At 38.8% G+C, this 15,295-nt stretch overlaps 1 protein-coding gene across 1 annotated transcript; it reads right to left on the bottom strand.

The window, feature by feature from the left end:
* Positions 1 to 1,142: 1,142 nt before the first annotated feature.
* Positions 1,143 to 14,517, bottom strand: RRN3 (RRN3 homolog, RNA polymerase I transcription factor). The gene is made up of 17 exons (XM_048961199.1): positions 14,221 to 14,517; positions 13,756 to 13,812; positions 12,628 to 12,717; positions 12,413 to 12,542; positions 11,882 to 11,941; positions 10,473 to 10,536; positions 9,904 to 9,973; positions 9,131 to 9,229; positions 8,628 to 8,723; positions 7,644 to 7,779; positions 6,574 to 6,704; positions 5,464 to 5,594; positions 4,532 to 4,716; positions 3,876 to 3,984; positions 3,275 to 3,427; positions 2,758 to 2,845; positions 1,143 to 1,482 (listed from the first exon to the last, which is right to left on the bottom strand). The coding sequence occupies exons 1-17, from the start codon at positions 14,311 to 14,313 to the stop codon at positions 1,324 to 1,326; spliced, it is 1,851 nt and encodes a 616-aa protein (XP_048817156.1). The 5' UTR covers positions 14,314 to 14,517; the 3' UTR covers positions 1,143 to 1,323.
* Positions 14,518 to 15,295: the final 778 nt, after the last annotated feature.

Here is a 15,295-nt window from a genome sequence, read left to right as displayed (position 1 = left end):
GGCATCCCCCAGGGGTCTGTCTTGGGACCAGTGCTCTTCAACATCTTTATCAATGACATCGATGACAGAATCGAGTGCACCCTCGGCAAATCTGCTGACAACACCAAGCTGAGTGATGCGGTTGACACGGCAGAAGGAAGGGATGCCATTCAGAGGGACCTCAAGAGGCTGGAAAGGTGGGCCCGGGTAAACATGACGAGGTTCAACACAGCAAAGTGCAGAGTTTTGCACTTGGGCCGGAGGAATCCCAGGCATCCATACAGACTGGAAGGAGCGGTCCTTGAGAGCAGCCCTGTGGAGAGGGACCTGGGGATCTTGATAGATGAAAAACTTAACATGAACCAGCAGTGTGCCTTTGCAGCTCAGAAAGCAAATGGTATCCTGGGCTCCACCAAGAGGGGCAGCCAGCAGGGATAGAGAGGTGATTGTCCCTGTCTACTCTGCTCTTTTGAGGCCCCATCTGGAATACTGCATCCAAGTGTGGAGCCCCCAGTACAAAAAAGACAGGGAACTCTTGTAGAGGGTCCAGAGGAGGGCCACAAAGACAATCAGGGGATTGGAGCATCTACCTATGAAGACAGGCTGAGGGAGCTGGGCTTGTTCAACCTGGAGAAGAGAAGGCTGCAGGGTGACCTCATTGCAGCCTTTCAATACCTAAAGGGAGCCTACAAAAAGGAGGGGAATCAACTCTTTGAAAGCGTCGATAACTGCAGGACAAGGGGAAATGGTTTTGAGGAAGGGAAGATTTAGGTTGGATGTCAGAGGGAAATTCTTTTCAGAGAGAGTAGAGAGGTACTGGAACAGCTGCCCAGAGAGGTTGTGGATGCCCTGTCCCTGGAGGTGTTGAAGGCCAGATTGGATGGGGCCCTGGGCAGCCTGGTCTAGTATTGAATGTGGAGGTTGGTGGCCCTGCACGTGGCAGGGGGGTTGGAGATTCATGATCCTTGAGATCCCTTCCAACCCTGTGAATCTATAAATACTGATAATGGATTTCTGGTCACACAAATCAAAAATTAGGAAGATCAGAATTTCACCCAATATGTAAAACTTCATAGAGAAATGTTAATAAACAAAAGTCTTTAAAGGTCAAGAAAAACTATTAAAAAAAAAACAACCCAGAAGTCATAAAAAACATTTCAATATAAAATTTGTAAAATATTACCCTATTTATTCTCTAGACTTTTCTAGCAGCATTTGAATTTATCTTAATATATCCATAGAAAACTGATGATGAAGCATTTGCCATTTCAGAAAGTCGAGCTAAAGTCTCTTTGCGAGCAAAAAATAGCACGCAATTTTCTCTTCCACTTCTAGTTCTCCAGGTCAGTGTGGATATTGCGCATGACAGTCTGAAGGAGAGCCAGTGCTGCTCACTGGGCTCCGGGTATTTGACTCATAAGAATTTGGAGTAATTTCAACCACACCCTCATTTTGAGGGGTTTCTCCTTTCAAAAAGTCATCATCTTCATCTTCAGGAGTACCCTGCATGAATTGAAAAGGATCAGTGAGAGCAAAAATACATTCCAGGTCTCTATTTGACAGAAGTAAAAACTGCTAAAACCAAAAAGGGTATTTCCAAAATAAATTCTGAAATTCATCAAATCTCCTATCAAAACACTGGAGTAAAAATCAATAAACTTACCAGTTAACAAAAGGCACCTACAAATCTACAACACCATATTTTTTCATGTTATCATAGAAAGGGAAGAAATGAAAAACTTAACGTGAGCCAGTTGTGTGCTCTTGCAGCTTGGAAAGCAAATGGTATCCTGGGCTCTCAGGAGTGGCCAGCAGGGACAGGGAGGTGACTGTCCCTCTCTACTCTGCCCTCATGATGCCCCAGCTGGAGTACTGCATCCAGGTCTGGGGCCCCCACTACAAGAAAGACAGGGTACTAGAGGAGGGCCACGAAGATCATCAGAGGGTTGGAGCACCTACCCTATGAAGACAGGCTGAGGAAGCTGAGCTTGTTCAACCTGGAGAAGAGAAGGCTGCAGGGTGACCTCATTGCAGCCTTTCAGTACCTAAAGGGAGCCTACTAACAGGAGGGGAGTCCACTCTTTGAAAGGGTTGATAAGGCAGGAAAAGGGGAAATGGCTTTAAGTTGAAGGAGGGAAGACTGAGGTTGGTTATCAGGGCCAAGTTCTTTACCAAGAGAGTGGTGAGGTGCAGGAACAGACTGTCCAGAGAGGTTGTGAATGCCCTGTCCCTGGAAGTGTTCAAGGCCAGATTGGATGGGGCCCTAGACAGCCTGGTCTAGTATTAGATATGGAGGTTGATGGCCTCGCATATGGCAGGCGGTTAGAGCTTCATGATCCTTGAGGTCCCTTTCAACTCAAGCCATTCTACACTTCTGTGAAATACACAGTTGACCAAAAAGTTGAAAAAGGATAGACATTCTGCAAGAAGGTAAACAGACTATGTAGAAGCAGTGGAAGAACGTGGGGTGTACTACAACTGTCATGATTAGTTAGGAGGACAAGAGAATTATATGTACACTCATTGTGAAGCAACTATCTACAAAGCAGATTGATCCCTGCAACAAGACTGCACATACACCACGTGGATGCTCCTAACAGTTGTGTCCATACACACTCCTCCATAGAGAGGAAAATTAAGGTTGGATCAATTTTTTAAGTTTTCTGATTCCAGTCACTGTCTATCATGTTTTCTATGCTTATAGTCACTAGCTAACCAATTAAGCAAATGAAAGCAGCTGACAGAGTGGCTACTGAATTGCATTTTTTAACAGATTACCCTTTTAATTGGCTTCTTCAGATTCTCTAAATCTTCAGCACTCAGTTCTTCCCAAAACTGATAAAATGGATCAATGGTCTTCTTTGATCTGAAAGTGGAATTAAAAGACAGTGCGAGTTATTTTATTCAGTAAAATGGATTTGATTTTAACAATCCAATATAAATGGTTGGAATTCTGATAGCCATCTTCAGGATTTCACAAACAACTCTGTCCCTATATAATCTCCAATTAATTCCATGAAAGATTACTCTTTATCAGCTTTGCTGATAAACATAAATTAAAATTGTTTGCTTAAGGAGTTCTGATACAATTAGGTCTTCTAATCCCTAGTTAGACATTTTCAACAACTACACTTGTCTCAAATTCCTTTCCAAATTTTTAAAAGATAATCACAGATTAAGATACACAACATGAGAAGTACTAAAGCTCAGGTAAGAAAATCAGTTTTGTTTCTTCCAGATTTTAGCTTATTATTTGCTACAAGACAAATATGAACTGTCCATTTATCAACTATACCTTTTGAGCATATAGGGATCAAAGGGGAAGAAACTGTCAAGTGGGTTAGTGCACATCTGCACAAAGTCACCCCCAGTGCCACTCCGAACAACTGGTATAAACTGCCGATTGTTTCTCTCAATAATTGTGTAGCAGAACACCAGCTGGTACTTCCTTTAAAAGATAATAAGGGAAAGATAAGCATTTCTAGCACAGAGATTGCAAATGTTTCAGAAGACATTCACATACAAAAGTCATTTTTAAATAACATCATTTCTACCTTTCATTTTGGAACTGGTATTAGGTGTTTCCAAGACAGCCACAGGGGATGTACGTTAGAATCTATTCTCTTTCTCTGCACTCCTGCAAGTTTTACTCCAATTAGAACCATACTGGCACCAATACTTGAACAGTGAAACAGTTTTACAGTATTGTAGGATTCAACTGAAACTGAACCAGAAACAAACTTATCCCACGTAGAACATGGGCAAAATTCTGTGTTCTCTTGGATAACAATGAATACTTTGTGTTATATATCTTAAGTTCTAAATAACTGCTGTTATTATACACACACATCCATAAACTGGTATCTAGATGAAAACAAAGTAAACAAAAAAGGTACCTTGTAATGGCAGCAAACAAGTTTACAACAGAAGGTATACATATCTTCAGAGGGTTTAGCTGACACATGACAATGCGCTCAAAATTCAAACTCTGCAGATATGACAGACCTTCAAAATAAGAACAATTATCAAATAAACCTATTATATAGAGGTTATACATCATATAAGCTTAGCTGAATTTTTAAGAATTTCCAGTCTTATCACCATGCACAAGATCAGATAAGCAAATTCTACATCTCTCTATTAGTGATCTCGCCCACAGCTTGTTGAATAGAAAAGCTATTCCAATTTACGGCAGATTGCCACAGCTGAGAGACCCTTCCAAAGACACTACATTTACATGGGAACTGAGAAGGACAGACACTTCATGGACTGTTACCAACTGAAGACCACACTAGTTCAACACAGCTGGAATTCAAACATGCTCAGCAAGCAACTGGGGCCAGAAATCTAAGTTAAAGAGTTATCTGCACTGCTTTCAATGCTGAAGAAAAAAAAGATTATTTAGGTTGATAGCCCAGGTGTGTAAGCTATCTTACTCCATTTAGAGTACAATGTAAATCTGTCAAATACTTGACTGAATTAACCATCAAAAACAAATCCACAGTAAATCTTGCAAATGAATCCCAACACCTTTCAAACCTGTTATACTCACCTTTCCTTAAGTTTCCATCCAAAAGTTGCTTATGACGGAAAATAAGCGTATAGAATGCTGCCTGACATGCGGAATAAAATGGCCCATGGAGAGCTACATCACAGTAAGCATTAGCCCCTGTATCCTGATTATCAATGTATTTATGCATCCAATTAACCAGCAGATCCAGGCATGCTTTTACTGTGCTATAATGAAGAAAAATAATGTGTAAAAATAGATTCTAAAATGGCATAGAAAAGATGTTGAACAAGTATTCAAAGATCTCAGTCACAAAACTGTAATTAAGAAAATTATCACTAGAAAAAATAGATTCTGTTACGAGCTTTCTTCTTTATATCAGCAAGAAACAAATCAACCTATCAGTACTGAAAAGCCCAGTGAAAGCACAAGATGCCAGAAGATGAATCCAAGAGTGCACACTGCACAGACATGTGCAACAAACAATATAAATGCTGAGCTATAAGCAATGTCCAACAAGTAATTCCAATATCAAATTAAATTTACCAATAAAGTCACTGAGCCCACACCTTTAACAGCATAAAAATACAGAATACATAAATACAAAGATTTTCATCCTTTTGCTGAAATATTTTCAACATGCACAAAAACAGCTGAACACTTGAGTTTCCTGTCTCAGAATCCGTATAAAATACTTAACACAGATCATTAATCTGTGATTAATGGATCACAGATCCATTGTGATCCATAAAAGATCACTGGATGTTGCGTTGAGGGACATGGTTTAGTAGGAGCTATTGGGAATAGGTGAACGGTTGGACTGGGTGATCTTTTAGGTCTTTTCCAACCTTAGTGATTCTATGATTCTATTCTATGATTAAAAATATATTTATGAATATCAAATATACTGAGTATCTGTAACTCAGCCCAAAGTCAACATAACCTATCCAAGCTCTTATATCAAAACAACATACACAACTGGAATAAATTTAGCTCTTGCTAAGAAGCTGCCAATGTAACTCCCAGCAGTTTGCCTGATCACCGAAGGATTATTTGGATCTTGCAGTTTTTTCCAGAGATGGTCTAAAAATGCCTCAGCCAATCCCTGAAATGAAGATATACAGAAAACATGAGTTGTTATAGCAATGACAATAATATATTTCTAATATTCAGTTCCAACAATTTCCACAGTCAAACCATAGAAGTCTTTAAAAACATTAACAAGGGTAACAGGAAGCAACTGTTAACTGCCTTTGTAACAGAAGGAATAGGGGTTATCCAATGAAAACAGCAGGAAGTTGAACTCTGAGAAATACAGAAAGTGGTTCTTCATTGTAAACAGTTACATTCTGGGACTTGTTGGCACAGGAAGATCACAATATGAAAATCTGTATCACTAAAAAAATTTAAAAAGCAATATGATATCTTCCCCTTGAATTTGCCCATCACACAATGCTTTGCGATGGAATGTCACTTCTGTTCAGGAAGTTACTGAACTATTGTTAGAGGCTGAGATGCTATTCTGACAATGCTCGCTATACTCAAGTATTCTTTGCAGTGCATCTGCTATTCACTGTCAGAGTTCAAGGACAATGCTAAATGGATCTCCAGCTAATCTTATGCCAAAAGTACGGATGTTTTTGTTTTAGAATGTTAGAGAAAGAACAGCATTTTGCCTAAGAGATGGGAAAATGGAGGGTGCTGAACAGTAAATACAAATTCCAAATTGAAGAGCTAACAATGCACTCAGGTTTTGGATGCCAATCAAATTTGCAAGAGCACTATGCCTTAGGTTTAAAAGTCCAACTGACTTCTGCAAAAGACCTCTATTACTGCATTCCTTCACAATGGGCTGGTTTTGAGCTGCTTCATATTTATGAACAGCATGGGGAAGGCTGAAAATACAGCAGGATTTGAATAAAGGAATAACAGAAGGGGAGGAGAAAAAGGATACTAATAAATCCTGATGTATAATCTTCAGAAAAACGTACAGTAATAGTAGAACTATAGGGAAAAAAGCAACTAACTTTTGTAGAAAAGCCAAAGTATAAAGACACATCATTTTAAGAACAGTTTCTACTCACCAATTTTAAGCTACAGATGTGAAATATGAAATACTGTACATGACAAGAAGCATGGGTTGGTAAAATGAGCTTATCAAAAACAGAAACGAGATCCCGATACAAATCCTTTGTCTTGTTGATATCAAGCTTGCCTACACAGCAACAAAAAGAAAACAAAAATGAGTCATATCAGGTTTTTTCCTGCCCTCATGTTGTGAAAATGGTATTTCTATCTTTCTGAATCAGGAAGAAATATGTTTAAAAAAAAAAAAACAAAAACCAAAAAAGCCACTGACAAGCTAACTTGTAAGTTTACCTGTCAACTAAAATAAAATGTTTGTATTAAGACCTTCCAGAACTTCAGTTATTCTTCATATAAACGAATGTAAAAAGAAGTAAATCCATGAATGTAAGCATGTGCAATACTGATAGACTGCAAAATTTGAAATAATGTGCTACTTCAGAACAGGCAAAAGAAAACACTAAGAAACAAAACTGCCTCACTAATATGATAAAGCAATTTTCTAAATATTCTATTCTAAATAAGTCTAACATTCAGCCCCCCTTAGTAAGTGCCACTGTAAGATTTGTGTTTCTAATAAATAAATAAATAAATAAATCAGGTTTTTCCTTTAGTACAAGTCCTTTACCAATTTCAACTGGTTCTTCTAACTTACTCCTTGTGTTTATGCTGTTCAAAGAATCCACAGTTCTAATTCTCAAAACAGTACAGCAGAAAAAATGATAAAATACTTTGGTTAATTAGAAAGTATTTCTGACCCACAGAGAAGTTTAGTACCACGATGAGAAAAGAAAACTATTTACTCTTATACCCTGACACATTACATTTTGGGTACAGTGCCATATTTACACTTTCAAAATGTCTCCAACTGAAGATCAGGCTGTTAATGTCATAAACGAACCTGTGCACCTTCAGCCAATAAACACTGGCCAAAGCCAGGAATGTGCTAATAGCAGAACTCTACCACTAAAGGATAAAGGCTTGCTTTCTCCTGCTGCAATTCAAGAGAATTCCTCTTCTGTTTTTCTTATTTGCTAGCAAAACAAATTTATTGTTCCTGTATTCTTACCATCCACATGGCAAATGTCTTTAATATAGGCAAACAGAATGGTCATCAAAATATCCAGTCGCTCTGCAAGTGGATGGGCCATTCTCTCACTACTGGGAGAGACAACTTTGTTTTCTTTTCTTTCCTCATCTTCCTCCTGGAAGATGTCATAAATGATAACTTAATTACAATTATATAGAGAAAAATGAAACTAAATCTGTACGTTCACGGTGAAGTTTTTGTTGTTGTTCTTAAAAGCAGTACCTATACAGTTCAGTCTAAGCAAATTTTTGTAAACTAAGTCAATTACAATTAATAAGCTTTACATACAACTGCTTGTATTTTTTTTGTAGGGAAACTGATGTACTGTACATATTCTGGATATTTATATCATTAAATTCAGCACATGGAAAAGACATTAATCATAGAATCATAGAATCACTAAGGTTGGAAAACACCTAAAAGATCACCCAGTCCAACCGTTCACCTATTCCCAATAGCTCCTACTAAACCAAGTCCCTCAACACACAACATCCAGTCTTTCCTTGAACACCCCCAGGGTCGGTGATTCCACCACCTCCCTGGGCATCCATTCCAGTGCCTGACCACCCTTTCTGAAAAGTAATACTTCCTAATGTCCAGCCTGAATCTCCCCTGCCGTAGCTTGAAACCATTCCCCCTGGTCCTATCACTAATGACACGAGAGAAGAGGCCGACCCCCAGCTCACTACAACCTCCCTTCAGGAAGTTATAGAGAGCAATAAGGTCTCCCCTGAGCCTCCTCTTCTCCAGGCTGAACATTCCCAGCTCCTTCAGCCTCTCCTCATATGGCATGCTTGATCATTTGTCAGCTACTTAGGCTTGAAACTGTTTAATTTTTCCTGTTTACAGAGCAGCATCAACAAAGCAGCAATGTATTATTACACTTCAGTTTCAGAAGCATAAGGTGTAACTAAGAAAATTTTTGCCTCAAAGGTGAAAATTCTACTAAAAAAAATAACCAACCATGTCAAAAAGTCCCTTCTCCATAGATTTTTCCTCACTATCAGAGTTATTAGCAGCTTCTTCAGCATCTTCAATATCTTGCTGGGGTGTACTAACCTACAAACAAGAAATTAATTTTTATAAGACCATGACAGCAATATGAAACATTCCTGTTTAGAATCATACAATGGTCTGGATTGGAATGGTTCTTTAAGATCAACTAGTTCCAAGCCCCCTACTATAGGCAGGGACACCTTCCTCTAGACCAGATTACTCGAAGTCCCTGAGATTTTTACTCCCCAACCCCTCCCAGCCCACGATTCTCTCCTCTATTCCATAAGAAAGTCAAGGGCTGTGAGCAAACTGCTGTGTGCTGCTTAGCTGTCTGCCATGTTAAACCACAATAGCCCTATACTGATGATCCTGAGTTTGCGAGTACTACTGGAACGTATTTTTGTTAAGCTTAACGCTGAAGAGTATTTTAACACCATTCCTCCTTGAAAGATGATACAGAACAAACTTACATCCAACTTTAATAGCTTTTCAACAATGAGTTCCAGAATCTGAAGCCTTAATGTTGGAAGGTACACTGTAACTCGTAGTAGGTTATGAACATAACATTCCTGTAACACAAAATTAAGAGATATCTATAAGAATGTTAAGTGAAAGTTTCATTCTCTCAAGGATTTTTACAACATACATTTCGTAACTTGTCATTTAAAGAGACAGATACAGGTCAAAACTAATTTTTTTCCAAGTATCTCCAACAGAATGACTATTTCCAGCTTGCTTTCCACCACACAGGAGCATTATAACAGAGATGTAATACAACAATGTAGTACCCTACCCCTACTGGATTTCATCTATATCATCCATCTTTCTGTCTGCTTATCAAATTCCTTGTTCTTCCAAAGAATACTTTCCAATTTTTACACTGAGACAGGTATCCTACATTCTCCTTACTATACAACTCTGAGACTTAATTGTCAAAGAAGTTCATCTTGTGCACTGATTAAGGAAACAATCATGTGGAAAAAGATATGCAATTATCTCATTAAAGAGCTGCATAATGCTTATGCACAGGGAACTTAGGCATGTTTGGACAACCTTTCAACAAACAGGCACACATGGACATGTATGTCTCTATAAGTAAAAAATTCTTGTAAAAACCCAAGATTTTTAAACACCACATTCAAAAATCTGCATAAAATACCACCAAATTGATTGTTACACCGTAGAATGCTTTCCTATATTAAAAAGTGAGTGAACAAATAAATGTAATATTCACAGTTCTTACCAGAGTTCTTTCTGATTTATTAATGAAAGGAAATTTTTCCACAAGTATTGGCATAAGAAACTGCAGTGTTCTGCGTGGGGGGAGAAAAAAAAAATATATATATATATATATATATATATATATAATCTATATATATATATATAGGTTGTTATCATGAGAGCAAGCTCCAGCACTATAAAAACAGACTGGAATCAGTTTATTATTTCACAGTAATCTTATTTTAAGATAAATAATTATATATAATTTTTTCTATTATTGCACAGATAATAAACTTTTACTGTGGCTTTGTTAAAAGCTACTTCAAGCATGCTGCTATAAGCAGGACTTTCCTTGTGTTTGATATTATTATTAACAGGACTCTCAGCTGCTGATGTCTATTAACATTTCACGATTGGATATAACATTCTATCAGTTACAGAATGTTACGAAATGTCACACAATTAAATTAAGCACTGTATTTCCAATATGGAGGGGAAAAAAAAAGACCTGTTTACTATCTTTATAACCAAGCTTAATATCTGTATAAGAAAAAAAAAAAAGCAGATGAAACCAAAGAATTAAATACTCACGAAGGAACATATTTTGCAACAGTCTGCAATGCTCTGTGACATGTATCAAAATTTTCAGAAAGGTCTAGAGAAAGAAGAAGGTGCTATTATCCATTTGGCTGCAGAAAGCTAACTCAGGAATCAATTAAAACAGTTCATGTCAATTAAACATTTTAAAGATCCCCAAGGAGACTGTATTCACTGAGATTTTGTTGTTGGCTTTTTTTTTCCTTTTTTTTTTTTTTTTTTGGCATTGTTTTTGATTTTAAGTTGAACTGCCCAACTACTAAAGTTACCATGAAAATTAACTCCAAATACAATTCAAGTTATCCCAACAAAGTCTTAATTTGCCACCATCACCAAAGCCAGGTATTGTTGCCATACTACTTACACTGAATGCCTAACTTGGAAATCTAAATTTATACCCCTCCCCCCCCCCCCCAAAAAAAAAATTAGAAAACATGTTAAAAACAAGTGGAAAACTAGATAAAATAAAAAATTATGCCTTATTTGCAAGAGTTAAAACAAAAACACAAATAATTAGGCTTTTCTAGCAATAATGTGGTGAGCTGCCTTTATTCTGGGAGATGGTTTTAAACTGGAAGAGAGCAGATTTAGACTAGCTATTAGGACGAAATTCTTGACTGTGAGGGTGGTGTGACACTGGAATAGGTTGCCCAGTGAGGTTGTGAATGCCCTCTTCCTGGAAGCACTCAAGGCCAGGCTGGACAGGCTTTGAGCAAGCTGGTCTAGAGGGAGGGGCCCCTTCCTACAGCAGAGGGTTTGGAACTAGATGATCTTAAAGGTCCCTTCCAACCCAAACTGTTCTATGATTCTATGATTTTTTTTTTCCTTTAAATCCTAACAGTGTCACAAGTGAACACCAGAAGAGTAGTTGCGTCAACCCAAGCTGAAGAGAAATTTATTACAGCATTCAAGATACAAAGACACAGATAGCTAAATATCTTTTAAGAATTCAATTTGTCTAATCAATACACAAATCATTTTCATTATTTATATCAATTGTATTTGAGTTTACTACAAGCAGACAACAACAAAAGGCCTTAAGAATTTCCTAAACAAGCCAGTTTCATTGTGTAAATAAAATGAAAGCAGACCACTCCTCACTATCCTTTGGCTTTGAAACAATCTAGGACTAAGAATGTACTCCCAAATGCTCAGCCTGAATCTTCAAAATACTGCAGCAGCAAATACCAGTATTTTGCAAGTAACAAGGATTGAGTCACAACACCATTGATTCAAATATAAAAAAAATTCCTTACTAGGTAATTTAAGTATGTACTGCTTCCTAAAGTTTTGTATTGACTCCTGTAAAGTAATTTTGCAAAAATAAAGAAATATGCATTATATATTTCTTTAGTAGAAGTATTACAAAAGCATACATAAGCCATATTTTCTTCTATACTCACTTTCTTCATCATCATCAGAATCTGAAATGTCCACATCATCTTCTCTGATGGTTATTCGAGCTACCAAAAATGAGATCATTACTGGAATACTCATGAGGAATTTATGAGGTAACAACTCCAATACTAAATCAAAGTGCACTGGACAACAGTCTTCAGTGTGACTAAAACATCAAAATTATCCACAAGAGTTTCTCTAAGAACAGTCAAAAACATTGCTTTAATCAGAGAACCAGGAGATTCTTGATCATCTGATATGATCATCATTAGAGCTTCTGTTTTTCAGTAGTAACATTACACAGTTCTTTCCCTTCCTAAACTTTTTCAATAAACAGGCTCCGTTAAGAGTTTTAATAACCCTTTAGACTAGCTCTTCTGAAGTCTAGGTACATAAAATGGTCTGTATTGCAATTCAGTCATTCAAGTTAAATTAATCAACAGAAAACAATTAGATTGTGATATATTATACAGAATTTATATGCAAAATAATTATTTTGATAAACAAGTAAGAATATTAAGAGGAAAGTAACTTACGAGGAACGAACTGGGATACAATCATGCTCAGGCATGGCCTAAGATGGACAGTTTGTGCTGACACCAGATTGCCAAGAAAACCCAGATATTCTTCCACTACCTCTCGGCTTCTTCTCAACCATGGTAGTTTCTGAAAGTAAATAAAGACCAAGGTGCCAAACAGATGTTTTGAGTACTACACTCTTAACCTGCCTATATAATAAATGAGTATTTACCAGCAAAATGCTGACCAGTTGCTCAAAGTCCTTGGTCAGATATGTGACAGAAGATCGAAATTCATGCAGCCAGTTAATGATCTGTGCATCCTTAATATAAGTAGGGAAAAAAATAACAAGCCTATTTTAGTAAACAACAGGACCAAAAACGATAAGATTTTTTTGAATACCAAAGCCCATAGAATCACAAGTCAAAGATTAAGACACTAAATTGAAATTATTTTCACACAACCATAGAAGGAATTTCTTGAACTCGCACCTTCATTAATGAAAATTCTTTAACACAACAATACACACTCACCAACCAGCAGGGAAGTTTAAGTGACAAACTGAGTAAGGTATGCAAACCTCATTAACAAAGAACGTATCTGTGGCACCTAGAACCCTACTTTCCTTTTGTATTTGCTCTTAGTTTAAGCAGAGGAATAGTCAAGTATTGAAGTAAGAACCAATTCCACAGAGAAATTTTTATACTGATTTTGGTCATACTCCCCAGAAGTTCTGCTAAAAAAGATGTATTTTACAGAACACTCTATTTAGAAAGAAAAGGAAATCCATATAACATTATCCTTCCTGCAGCATTCTTCTGACAACTGTGTGACTTAATTAAAAGATAAAAAAAGGAAAAAAAAAAATACAAAAACACCATCGATACCCACAGCGGTAAGAAACAGCCCTGAAACTACTCCTCTAACTACTAGATACATATGAATCTTAATGCTTAATTAACTAAGTTCTTAGTGAGAGCTGAGGGAGGCAGTAACTCACAACATAAAGGCATTGACAGTCAGCAGTTATGGTTTTATCTACATTACGGAATCCGTAGACAGACCTAGAAAGGTGGCATCTGGAAGAAAAATCTCACCAAAAAGCACAGTTTCTCACTCTAAAGCAAAGTCAGTAAGCATGAGACAGCATTTATTAGGTTTCTGCATACGAGATATGTGTCTGCTCATAAACACACAATAGCTGCTTTTCATTACTTCTGACAGTTTCTATGAAGCAAAAAGCAGTTATATGTTAACCAATGCTTAAAACAAAGGATTTGCTTTTAAGCACCAGAACGGCTTGTGTGGTGACACTCAGACAGCTGAGTGTTAAACCATCGGCCCCAGGCCGGCAACTTACCTTTATGTCAGGATCTGACAGCTGATGCTTTAACAGCTCGAAGTCAGTGGTTTCACCCTGGCACGGGAAAGAAAAATAAATTATGCTCATTATTCTTCTAGAAAAAAAAACCATACAAAAAACATACATAAATTAAAAAAAAAAAAAAAAAAAAAAAAAAACCATGCTTCATTAACATATCTCAACAACCTAAGAGCATTTAATCACAACGCAAAGAAACCGAGTGGCAAAGCACGAGAGGCAGCGGCAGCAGAATGCGCCCCCGAGAGGCGGAACAGCCCCCCCGCAGACATTTGCGTCCCAGCTGCTCCACACAAGCCCGAGCTCGCGAAGAGTTTCCACTGGCACAGCAGAACCACCCGGCACGAGCCCGCAGCCTCCGAGGCGGCAGAGCCAGGTCAGCACGAGCTTTCACCGGGACACGCCGCCCGCGCGGAGGGCCCTAGCCCCGTGCCGCGCACTCACCCGTTCGTACTTCAGCAGGATGTCCGTCAGTGTACCCCCGAACCGCACTGTCTTCTTGGGCGGGGAACTAATGAACTCGTCCCCCGCCAGCATGGTCACGGCTCCACGCGAGAAGAAAAGCGAAACCGGCTCAGCCCCTCCAGCCCTCGCACTGCACTTCACCTCGTCTCGCGGACGGCGACGTGCTCCGCTAGCGGCCCAGGCGGCCCTCCGCGCCACGCTACCACACGGCGCAACCGGCAGAAGGGCGCCCGCGCCCCACCGGAAGCGGGGACCGCTCCTCCCCTCGCGCCATAGAGAGGCGAGGCTGGAAGGGCGGGAACGACTACGGCGGAGGTAGCGCGGGAGGACCGAGGGAGGTGCGGCGCTGCGTACAGAGGCGCGGTTGCTGCTACAACGTAGGGCTTCCTCGTAAAGCAAAGGTCCAGATTTGAGCGCAGTGTCACTCTGGAGCAGTCATTTTACTGAGAGGGGGAAACAAGCAAACAAATGCAGTGGAACCCTGACGATCCTAACAATGGAGTCACGCTGAAGAAGAGCTGAATGCCATCTGAACAGAACAGAATTTGATCCTGGGAAGCTAGCAGGCACCTGATAGGACCAAGAGATGGTTGCATCTTCCAGAAACTTTTCATCTTTGCCATCGTTCTCCAAACACGCTCAACAAAACACCCCATCGACATTCCTGTCTCAGTGCAGGAACAGCTTCTCCTCTCCCACCACTAAGTACTGCATGCATAGATGGAGTCCCATTCCTCAATGCTCTCAAACATATTCAGTTGAAGGATATACCCATAATTCAAAAGGAACTAAAAAAGATGAAAACGTTGATTAACTTTCACAGAACACCCTGGAAAAGTACAAATGAAAATACATATATTCCTTTATAGTTTATAATGTTCAGAGTGCTCTCAACCTTCATCAATTCAGCCAAACACTTCACTGTTCCGTAGCTCACACAGACTAGCTACAGCAACAAAATGACTAATCTCAGCCCTTCTCCAGCTGTAGCATCCGCTGATCCTCTGGGTTGGCCACCTCTGTAACAAGTAGCTCATCCTCAACAATTTTCCTC

Source organism: Lagopus muta, chromosome 15, assembly GCF_023343835.1.
Source record: "Lagopus muta isolate bLagMut1 chromosome 15, bLagMut1 primary, whole genome shotgun sequence".
Lineage (NCBI taxonomy): Eukaryota > Metazoa > Chordata > Aves > Galliformes > Phasianidae > Lagopus > Lagopus muta.
Note: the sequence above shows the minus strand (reverse complement) of the source record. Positions and strands in the feature narration are given on the sequence as shown.

Coding starts and splice junctions, on each gene's coding strand:
- RRN3 (XM_048961199.1), bottom strand. CDS start 14,313: ATGCTGGCGGGGGACGAGTTCATTAGTTCCCCGCCCAAGAAGACAGTG. Junction 11,942..12,412: donor TGTATCCCAGTTCGTTCCTC/GTAAGTTACTTT, acceptor CATTTTTGGTAG/CTCGAATAACCATCAGAGAA. Junction 5,595..6,573: donor ACATCTGTAGCTTAAAATTG/GTGAGTAGAAAC, acceptor TCTTCATTTCAG/GGATTGGCTGAGGCATTTTT.